This window comes from Hoplias malabaricus, chromosome 1 (assembly GCF_029633855.1).
Source record: "Hoplias malabaricus isolate fHopMal1 chromosome 1, fHopMal1.hap1, whole genome shotgun sequence".
Lineage (NCBI taxonomy): Eukaryota > Metazoa > Chordata > Actinopteri > Characiformes > Erythrinidae > Hoplias > Hoplias malabaricus.
Window position 1 is genome coordinate 50,981,964 of NC_089800.1, and position 12,203 is coordinate 50,994,166.

The following is a 12,203-nucleotide window of genomic DNA, read 5'->3' on the forward strand; positions in this document are numbered from 1 at the left end:
TTCACAGTGTGTGGGTTGGTGATATATATATATAGTTGCCGTTAAGGATGTAGGTTGGAGAAGGTGTGACTGGCTTGTAGCTGGGGACTGAGTTATATACAGTATATCTACAAACAAAAGCTATTTTGTAAAATCAGAAGAAAATGGCTGTAACTTAACAATAGAAGTGATAATAAGCCTGAATGCATGCTTTATACTTTGTTGTGTGTTACTTACTCTTATCGCAGCTGATCCCTGTCCAGCCTGGCTCACACACACATTGGCCTGTTGCATGGTGACAGGTAACACCACGTTCACATTTACACTCTTGTTCACAGCCAAAACCATAGAATCCGTCCAGACAAACTGAAATATACATGTATTTACATATAAGACACATAAACCACACCTATATTCTCCCTATTACAGCTCAGTGGAGCATCACAGTGATTTTTAAGCTCTAAATTTAAGGTACAAATATCATGTAGAGCCCTTTTAAGGGTCAAATTGCCGCTCTTAGAAATAAGGCATTAACTTGAACTGAAAGGGTGTGACGGTGTTGTGTCTTATAGCAGTAGATATGTTACAAATACATTCCCCAGACACTCTGCATTGTGTTAATCATTCCCAAACCCTTCATAAGAGGTCAGTTTCTGACCACAGTTGCTCTTGGACCCCTCTTACCTAACATGTCGATATAACATGTCAGTGGGGACGGTAGCCTGATAGTCCCCTTTCTCACTTTGAAAGAAAATAATAAATAATAAAATCACAGTAAGATTTAATTCTTTGAGGCTCGACATCATTTATTTGCTTTTTACAAATGACTGGAAGTTGATTATTTTGGACCTCTCAGCACCTATGGACAACAGCGCCACCTAAAGGTGTAAACGAATACTATCAGGCCGAGATCATGGCGAATTCACCTCTAGCCCAAGGAGTAGACAGACACAGCTGATCTGTGGTTGTGTCAAATAAATGGTTGCAGATGTCTGAGTAACTGTAAATTTGTTTTAAATAAATGAATATCAATGCAGTGATGTGCGTTTTTATTAATAGTTTTTAATTCTGCTGAACAGTGTTCTGGTGTTCCCTGACGATAATCTGCAATCTGGAAAAGGTGAGCTGACCTTAAGTGTGTCATCCTACAAAAACACTCTCCGCTTCACTGCTCTAGCTATTAGCCATGTGATTAGAGCTGATGGAGAGAATATGGAGAGAAAGAGTCATGGGAAAGACAGAACGACAGTAGCCTCCTCTGGACACGTGTGTGTAAAAGCGAGAGAGAGAGAGAGAGAGAGAGAGAGAGAAAGAGAGATCTTTATAGGACCTCTCATAAGATCCATTAAACTACCAGGAAAGATTGCATGAGAGGAGTGTACGCACTCAACAAGTCAGCCTTCCCCCACAATGCTCTTTAAAAAGCATCCCACCCCAATAAAAAACATGGATGCACTTATCCCTCATACTGCCCGACTTAATGAGGGCTGCCTCAGGAAATTTCTCCTAAAACACACACATGCTCTCACTCTCACTGGTCTCACAGTTCCACAAAATGTGCACTGAAGACTTACAAGCACAAAACTAAATGATTTGGGTGCACATACATTAATAGAATGTTCCCAATGTTGATGTAGCTACAGTTTTCAAATTGTAAATATTCATCCATTCATTCATTTACAGTAACAGCTTCGTTCTGTTCAAAATTGAGATGTGTTTATTTGGAATCATTGGGTGCAATACAGGAACACACCCTGCAGAGGGTGCCATTTCATCAAAGGGCAAACATAAATATATAGAATAAATAGTATACAACATTTACATTACCCTTGTAGCCTCACCTCCTTTCTCCACACACCTTAAAAACTATGGCTAAAAGGTGGAGAATTCATATCAACATAATCAACCAAAACAACCTACAAGATAATAAAAGCAACCCTAGGTAGTATTTTCACATCAAAATTGCAGCTTCAGAATCACTGTGGTGTTCCACTGAGCTGTAATAGAGAGAATAATGTCTCTGTCTTTGCTACTCCAGGCTCAGCACTGCAGAAACTGCACTATGTAACTTCGGGAGGAGGGTAGGAAACTTCCTCCTCCCTTCCCCCTCCACCTTGATTTCAGGTGAGTTCTGTAAAAGTGATTTACACCCTGCAAATGTAGGGGGAGCCCAGGAGCAAATTTACAAAAACCAGCTCTAACCCAGTGTTGCTTTAACTACTAGATTGTATTTTTGTTGCATGTGTCTGTGGTTGCTTATAAATGTAAGATGCATTAGTTGTTTGCATGGGAGTGTCGCTCTAGACAATAAATAAGTCTGCTTATATATTTAGGTGAGCTTAAAAAGTAATAATCTATAATTTATTTTCAACATAGGCCTATAATATTTAACTAATTAATAAATAATTGAGAAATGACATGTTCCATTCAATAAAATCACCTTATGTAATACAAGGTTTCATACCTTGTACAAAGGTCTTGGCGTAAGAATGTTCACCATCGAAGTGTGGTCTGTTTTAGTAGTTCTATTATCTGTGATGTGGACTATGTAGGGAGTACGGCCGCTACTTTGTCCTGAGCTCCTCTAAGGACTGACACAGGCTAATAGAGCTCTATTTACAAATCTAACGCAGCTTATATTTCTTTAAGTTTACCGTCTAAATGAGACTAAAAGTGTTAGCAGAAACAATAAAAAAATGTAAATATCAGAGTTTAAATTTAAGTTGTGTGTTTGAGTAATGTGTAAGTCCCCACTATGGCGGCTACTCTGTACAGTGACGACAGCTGCAACCCATGAATTGTTATGTACCTGCCAAATCCAATCAGGTCACTGTCATGTTGCAGTTGTTTAACATAAAAAACCTAATTTGATCCATTCTCTCACCACAGTTCTTAACAATTGGTTGCAGATATTCGTAATAAAAATACTCTTCATCCCTCAGTCCTGCTTTTACACTGTAAAAGTTACTCGGGAAAACGAGTCTAGGATTGTTATACACATTTCCTGTTCCACTTTTAAATGGTGCAGCATTTACATTCTGGTGAATAAGTTCGACCTTAAAGGGAAAATCTACAATTATGGGGAACTGCGGTTCTCTCTGGTTTGTTTACATTCAGAAGCTCTGCATCTTTTATGATGAACTGTATGTTTGAGCATGAAACGACTGTTGTTTGTAATGTGGCTGAAGTACAACTCATCTGTAAGTTTTTATTCACTGTTTGAATTCCCACAGAAACTCATTTGTAACTCAAGTTGCTTAGTCGTGTAGCACTTTTGCACGGTGTTTCCTTTCATGCAGTTAGCATTCTCCTGACTTTAGAGTCAGTTCCACCCTAAGTAATGTAACTGTAACAGCAAAAGTAAATCAATATTACCCACCTATGGAGCAGGAATAGAACAACATTCTCATCTAGGTTTGTGCTTTTCAACATTTGGAGTCTCAACGTTGTCTTAAAACCTTTTATATATATATAAATTCATGAATGTCACCTTTAAGGTGGACCGGCAAATCTGAAAAAGAAATGTTCTAATCATACACTACACTTAAGATTCTCTGTAGGATGTGTTAGGGGGCAGACTCTGTGATGAGGATTATGCCCTGTATGTGGTAGAAATACTTTTATGAATAGGATCTATGGCTATGACATCACATCTCCTGTTATTCTTGGAATCACACTTCTTCTAGTGTTCAGTTAGTTAAGTAAAACAAAAATTATTTGTACGTCAAACAATAGGAGTGCTGACCCTGATCCAGTTCAGGGTCGCGGTGGGTCCGGAGCCTGCAAGGAATCACTGGGTGCAAGGCAGGAACACACCCTGGACGGGGTGCCAGTCCTTCACAGGGTGACACACACTCACACGTTCACACTCACACCTACGGACACTGTTGTGTCACCAATCCACCTACCAACATGTGTTTTTGGACTGTGGGAGAAAACCAGAGCACCCGGAGCAAACCCACGCAGACACAGGGAGAACACACCACACTCCTCACAGACAGTCACCCGGAGGAAACTCACGCAGACACAGGGAGAACACACCACACTCCTCACAGACAGTCACCCGGAGGAAACCCACGCAGACACAGGGAGAACACACCACACTCCTCACAGACAGTCACCCGGAGGAAACCCAAGCAGACACAGGGAGAACACGCCACACTCCTCACAGACAGTCACCCGGAGGAAACCCACGCAAACACAGGGAGAACACACCACACTCCTCACAGACAGTCACCCGGAGGAAACCCACACAGACACAGGGAGAACACAACAAACTCCTCACAGACAGTCACCCGGAGGAAACCCATGCAGACACAGGGAGAACACACCACACTCCTCACAGACAGTCACCCGGAGGAAACCCAAGCAGACACAGGGAGAACACGCCACACTCCTCACAGACAGTCACCCGGAGGAAACCCACGCAAACACAGGGAGAACACACCACACTCCTCACAGACAGTCACCCGGAGGAAACCCACACAGACACAGGGAGAACACGCCACACTCCTCACAGACAGTCACCCGGAGGAAACCCACGCAGACACAGGAAGAACACACCAAACTCCTCACAGACAGTCACTCGGAGGAAACCCACACAGACACAGGGAGAACACGCCACACTCCTCACAGACAGTCACCCGGAGGAAACCCACGCAGACACAGGAAGAACACACCAAACTCCTCACAGACAGTCACTCGGAGGAAACCCACACAGACACATGGAGAACATATCACACTCAGAGCACACAGACCCAGAGCACGGTTTGGGACGTTTAGAGAAATATATGTCAAATATACTGAAGAGTGGCAACAATAACATATCACTAGTCCATCCATCCATCCATTATCTGTAACCGCTTATCCAATTTAGGGTCGCGGGGGGTCCAGAGCCTACCTGGAATCATTGGGCGCAAGGCGGGAATACACCCTGGAGGGGACGCCAGTCCTTCACAGGGCCATATCACTAGTGTAATTAGTAAACTTTAGGTCTTACATTATATCATTTAAATGACATATTAGTCATGATTTAGTACAAATTTGTGGTTCCAAAGTAGTGCATAACTATTTCAGTACAAAATTAAGTAGACTTTTTCACAAGAATTAAAGAAACAGAGAGACACACACACACATACACACGCTCACACAAACACACCCACATCTGTACAGAGGGCGTCTCATATAAAAGTACATTAAAAGTGTGTACATCCTCCAGTGGCAGCAGAGCGTAGAGTCACCAAGGCTACCGCGCCACAGTGAGCAGGACAGGAAAACACACAGAATTTCATTATACACAGCACCTCATTAGGACACTCCAGGAAGCAGACTCTGACTTTTACTGATCTACATTCTATTAACCCACTCCTCTCCTCTATTCTACACACAACATTATGAAGAAAAGCAATTTTGTCACATCAGATCTGTTCAGGCACTGGATGCAATGCCATTTCATTTTTTTTTTTTGCATGTCATTAGTTGACAAATGTACCCTTTGCTCATTAAAAAAGTCCAGATACTGCAACTGAATAAGGTACAGCACACATTGGAGATCTGGAACTCTGGTTGGACTGTGTTTAAAATGCTGCTTGCTTGGAACACAAGGAATCCAGCATCTTAGTTTTCTCCGCTCCAGTGCCAGAGAGACAACAGAGACAGGTGGAGTGAGTTTAACTATGAAAGTGCACAAAAATGTACTTTGGTTGCAATAAAAAAGTGAAATCGTGGCATCTGACCAAAATCATTTTACATATAAGATCATCACTGTAAACACATAACATAATTCATGAGTCTGAATAAATTGTATATTGTCTAAATTGATTGCTATGTTTGTCCTAATCCTTTGATGACATTTGTTCTAAATTGTAGATGCTGGAAGGTAACCATGTTATTGTCATCATCTCAGTACACAGACAACATATTATGAGATTGGGGCTCGATTGTGATCATGTCATTTACAACCTATATCATCAATTATATATGTGTATGAATGACATTTGAATAAATCAAAGTTTTTGAAGTACTGTCTTCCACAACACAATCACACATAGCAACAGTGTGGTAAATTATCACAATATTGGTACAAACCATGATATTTCCCCAATAATGATATACTTTCAATTAGATCTTTAATAAATAGAGTATAATAAACTCTCTCCCTCAAATAAAAACTCAAACTCCTTCATCTGTTCCTAAATTAGCCTTGATAGCATCAGAGACTTTCATTTCCACACAGGCCTTACATCCTCCCATATTAAAGTTTGTGTGTGTGAGTGTGTGTGTGTGTGTGTGTGTTTGAGCCACTGAGCCACAGACACTGGTTTAAGTGTAATTACACCATGTCTGGGTCAACCTACAGCCTTTACTTACACGAGCACACACTCCATACACTCACCTTGTTAAAACACTCACATTCCCAGCAGGTTCCCAAGTTCCTCCTTGTTCCAATACACCTGATTCCACAGGGGAAGGATTTGTTGTGGTAAACATATCTAGCCAGTCTCTTAGTGTGTGTCTGCTCAGTGATGGCCCTGTTTATAATGACTTACTGCCATCAGAGTAATGACAAATCAGACAGACAGTCAGAATGAAGAGATGCCGAGTCATGAACACAGCTGGTTTGTTTAGTGGTGATTATATTCCAGTGGGGTTCAGTAAAACACACTTTACCAGAAACAAAATGTGGGAATGGGCTGCAGTGTCTTAGCTCCATGAGTAAAGGGTGGCAGACGCTTGTCTTGTTTTCTGTTGTCTAAATGTTGATGAAAAGTGTTTCCATGGTTGTGTGTGTATCTGTTGTGTCTCTGTCGTGGTTTTGCTGTAAAGAAGCCCAGATGAATGTGGCTGTCTCATTAAGAAAGAAATGTTGTCAAGCATCCAGCAGTGATTCTCAGAGAGAGAGAGAGAGAGAGAGAGAGAGAGAGAGAGAGAGAGACAGATTCTGACTCTCACACTTTCCCCTTCCTGTTAAATATATAAACCCATTTTCTCAGAAAATCTGGGATATTTTGTAAAATGCTATAAAATCAAGATTCTATGTTTGTTAATTCTCCTGATTCTTATTTTTAACTGAAAAAAAAAATGTACAACAACAAAGTTTCAAATGCTTGCACTGGCCAACTTGATTCCGTTTTGTGAATATAAAAAATATGATGGCTTGGACAGACTCAAAAATGTTGGGGCAGAGGAAGGATTTATGTTACATAAACTTTCCATTTAATCACACACTTTATTTGTTTGGGAACTGAGGATACAAATTGCTGAAGGTGTATAAATGGAACATCAGAGTGCTCGTTCTGGTTAATACAAGACTATCAACAGTCTGTAGTCACCAATATCTAACTCTCCTCTTCACAATGTGCCTTAGGAAGTGTAGACAGTCAAGCTCACATAATCTGTGACTATGAGGCATTAATGAGTTGCACTTTTTTACGCAGCCACAAACTGTGTTTTCAGATTTTCAGATTTTTCTCCCACATGGCTGTATTTATCATTGCAGTGTGGCAGTTTCTCCTGCACTACCATCTGAGGGCTTGAAGGTCACACACATTCAACAGTGATGTCCAGCTTTGCCTTATTTTAATTGAGATTTCTCAGTATTTCCTGAATCATTTGCAAATATTATGTACAATTGATGTTGAAAAACAAAAATTTACTGCAATCTCGTGCTGAAAAATGTGCTTTTTCAATTCTGACATTTCTCTCACAAAGGTTGGCTCAGAGTGGTGACTCATCACTCTTCTTTATTTGAGAGCAAAAGCAATTAAGTCCTGGCTTATCTACCTCACGTTTCACTTTTGTTTACCGGCAGCCTTTCGCTCCTTAAATCCACCCTGATGCTCATCCCATTTTAAGCTGATTTATTTGAAGATGAGGATAGATAGGAAGTGGCCATGCTGGTGTTTCCCCTGAGGAGTAAACGATTGTACTGCAGACAATAAGCTCCACTCAAAGAGGATAAAACTGATTTCAGAAGAAACATTTAGTAAGAAACCTGTGGTGACGGCAAAGAAATTTAAAAGCCTTATGTCAGGAGCTTTCCTAGAGGCAATAAACACCACAGACTGATTTCTTTTCTCTAAAATGGGCCGTTTTACACTAAAACCATCTGAATGACTTGGATTACATGTGAATGAATGATGTATTATTGCACTATTCTATTCAAATGGTGCAATTCCCTCATCACTGCAAAGAACAGGGTCTGAAACATAACTGAAAAAGGTAAAACTACAAATGTTACACAGATGTGCAGTGTGTAGAGAGAAATCTGACAGTAAAATGTAGTAATAAAATCACATTCTGTTTTCAGTGTGTGTGTGTTTGTGTGTGTATATATAAGAATCTTATAGCTCACTCTTTTCACAGTGCGTTCCGGTCCAGCCCGGTGAGCAGCTGCAGGTCCCGTTCACATGGTTGCACACTGCTCCGTTCTCACACTTACACACTCCCTCACACTCCGGACCATACCTGCCTTCAGGACACTCTGACACACAGCAACATGGGAAATGGGGTTTTAGTATAACACCAAATATACAAATGTGTCAATATTACACAGTAACAGAGCTGATGCATAAAGAGATACAGTTACTGTCCTAGCATTACATAACAATGTCCACAAGGGGGAAGCAAAACACAGTACATTGTCCCTTCAGTTTGTTTCTAATCTCTAACTCCAGTATTCTGTTTTGTGTCCAAATACGGGACAATCCTGTATTTTAGAGGGCAGCTTATTTGGGGGAGGTGCTATAGCTAAAACAGCTTTTGGGTGGGGGTGCTATAGACCCCTTAAAACTGATCTAATGACATCTCTGGGTATCCATATGTGATGAAGCACAATAATCATGACTGTGGAAAGATTATTCCTCATAGCGGAGAGTCTCTTAACCTGTCTCTTATATTTCCAACTAATCCTGAACTTATATTGTTGCTTTTTGGCAAAACAAAACCTTGTATCTCAAAACTTTAAACTCGTCCCTAACTTTAAAGGGACTATCAATGTATTCATTCATTCATTCATTATCTGTAACCACTTATCCAATTGAGGGTCGTGGTGGGTCCAGAGACTACATGGAATCATTGGGCACAAGGCGGGAACACCCACCGCCAGTCCTTCACAGGGCAACACAGACACACATTCACTCACACCTACGGACACTTTTGAGTCGCCAATCCACCTGCAACGTGTGTTTCTGGACTGTGGGAGGAAACCGGAGCACTATCAATGTATTGTAATGTAAAAATATTGCTTTCTTTTTTGGAGCATTTCTGTTGGTGTATTTGTCATGAAATATAATTCATTCATTCATTCATTATCTGTAAGCGCTTATGCAGTTCAGGGTTAGGGATAGGGTCCAGAGCCTACCTGGAATCATTGGGCACAAGGCGGGAATACACCCTGGAGGGGACGCCAGTCCTTCACAGGGCAACACACACACTCACACATTCACACACACACACTCACACCTGCTGTCACTTTTGAGTCACCAATCCACCTACCAACGTGTGTTTTGGACTGTGGGAGGAAACTGGAGCATCCGGAGGAAACCCACGCAGACACAGGGAGAACACATGAAATATCAAAATTATGTAAAAAAAAATAGGAATCAAAAAATAGGCTCTGTCAGGAATAATACATTCATTCATTCATTCATTCATTGTCTGAAACTTCTTATCCAGTTCAGGGTCCCAGTGGGTCCAGAGTCACGCAGAATCATTTCAATGGAAGTCAGTGTAAACAGATTTAATTCCAAGTAAATTTGAAGCATTTCTATTAGTTCATTTTTCATTAACTTTTCACACAGTGTGAAGGACAGCTGCTGTTTTCTAATGATGTATTAAACTAAACATCCACAAACACAGAGATAAACACACCAGTTTTACCCTGAATATATCCTTAAATAGATTATAAAACATATATTAAAATCAAAATTGGTTATTCATTGAGTCTGATGACTCACCATATGGAATACCTTTGATTAGGGCTGGAAGATAAAGCCAACATTTATATCATGATATATTTCTTCATTTCTGTCAATATGATATATATTCTGTCCATATGATATATGAAAAACTGCCAAAATAAAAAATAAACATGACATCACCATCAAAACCTATTGGCTTTGTCAATATTAATATTTTTAAACTAACTTTATAACGTAGAGTGCCTCAAACTGAAGGCAGTGACCTGTAATGAATGTGTGTGTGTGTGTGTGTGTGTGTCAGATCAAATGTCCATAATATGCCCATAATACATTATTAGATTATATTTAATAAAGTGGAAAAGTGATCATAATCCGCAGTTGAGGTTGTAGCTGTCAGGAAGTTAATTTACTTCTCTAAATCAGGACTAGATTATATTTAACATGCCAGATGATGTTATCTGTAATATTTAATGGTGATAGCTGCTCTCAGGGCAGTGTTCTTCATATCATAGAGGTAGATATGGTTAAATGTTTATTAAAAATATCTCAAATCCAGGCCACTAGCTATAAGTATAAAGGCATTCCTTATTGTTGTTGATTGCTGCTTTAAAGCTAACGCCATCGGTTACAGGCAGTGAGAAAGCATACTGAGCACACACTGCAGAATAAAACAGAAGTTCTCACATCAAACTCTAAAGATACACTACTCAAATTCAACTCAGATTCAACATGTAATTCTAAACTTCAGGATGAGAACTGAAGGCCACAACAAAGCTTAGAAATATCCGTCAGTGAACATGTGAGTGGGGAAAGTGTGAGTGGATTAAATGCTGATCATAACCAAGACTCAAATGTAAAAAGTACAGGAGAGCATGAGGAAGGAACAATGAAAGGCAGTGTCACTGTCATACAGCTCCAGAGTCCTACCCTTTGTGTGTTCTCCCTGTGTCTGCGTGGGTTTCCTCCGGGTGCTGCGGTATCCTCCACGGTCCATAAACACATGTTGGTAGGTGGACTGGCTACTCGCAATTGTCCGTAGGTGTGAGTGTGTGAGTGAATGTGTGAGTGTGTGTAGCCTTGCGAAGGACTCGCGCCACCTCAAGGGTGGGAAATATTATAAGTTATTGGAATACACACACACTACTACTACTACTACTATATATCTATATATTAAATGTGATAGTTCATAGGCTGTTGTAATTTAGCGTGATGGAAATGTGATGGAAATGAACTCCCGCACACACACACACACATACACAGAGTGTAATGTAATTTACTGACACTGCTGTAATGTGGGAGAGATCATGGCGTATGTTGTTCTGTATCAGATCAGCTCTCAGACAGAGATAATGAGGATGTCTTTCTAAAGTCCCATCACTCTGCGGATTTCTATATTGTGCTTGACTCCCACAGAATAACTCATACTGCAGCTGCCCTGTGCTGTCACTAGAGAGCAGCAAAATGCAGTAAATGATCAGCAACAGCGTGAGACTCCGGCACTGCCACAATCCTTTCTCTAGGATCACTCTGAAGTGCACACATTTGTGATAGAGTTTAAGCGTGAAAAACAGGGACGAGGACGAGACACGAACATGAAAAGAAACCAAGACTCGAGAGGGTAAAGCTACCAAAGAGCTTGAGGAGAAAAGAAAACTGAGGGCCCGTTAAGTGCGTATTGGGGGCGCTGGAGAGCACCCGGGGAAAATGAAAGGGACAAGTGCCCTACAGCCTTGCACACTTAACAAGGGCACAGGCTACATGGGCTGGTAATAGGCCTATCTCACTGGTTTGGAGGAGCTAAGGTACAGTGGTGAGCCAAATACCAAAGACCTGAAACATTATAAAATATAAATACTGTTTCAAATCTTATCTTAATCTCTTCAAATCTTCTAACTTATAAAATGTGTTTATTATTTTTATACATATATTTAATGTACTACTGGTCAAAATTAAAGATCCTCAAACCATCTTTTATTCAGCTAATGATGGTATAACTATGATATATATGGATTCTTATATAAATATTGGAGTATAATGAATTTATATTTCCTTTTTTAAACCAGAAAGGAAGTACTTTTATTGTGAAATCGAGTAAAAATGTATAGAAAATGTAGTGATAAAATTATAGCCACTCCTTTGACTATAGTTTGACAAGGAAAATTGACAATGAAACTACAAAGATAAACATTTCTGATAATTGTGTGAGAATTATTTTCCATTAATATCTTTTAATCTTATTATCTTATTAATACTGTGTAGAAATATGGTTCAGACCTGCCCTACAAGTATGTATGTGTCTATACC

The 12,203-nt window shown here is 40.1% G+C and overlaps 1 protein-coding gene across 1 annotated transcript in view; it reads right to left on the reverse strand.

Annotated features, from left to right (window-relative positions):
• The window catches only part of egfem1 (EGF-like and EMI domain containing 1), a 64,821-nt gene that overhangs the window by 11,674 nt on the left and 40,944 nt on the right, over positions 1-12,203 (reverse strand). Inside the window, exons 19-20 of the mRNA XM_066646873.1 lie at positions 8,333-8,461; positions 217-345 (exon numbers count right to left, since the gene is read on the reverse strand). Of these exons, the coding sequence (XP_066502970.1) occupies positions 217-345; positions 8,333-8,461 (258 nt within the window). The remainder of the gene's footprint in view (positions 1-216; positions 346-8,332; positions 8,462-12,203) is intronic.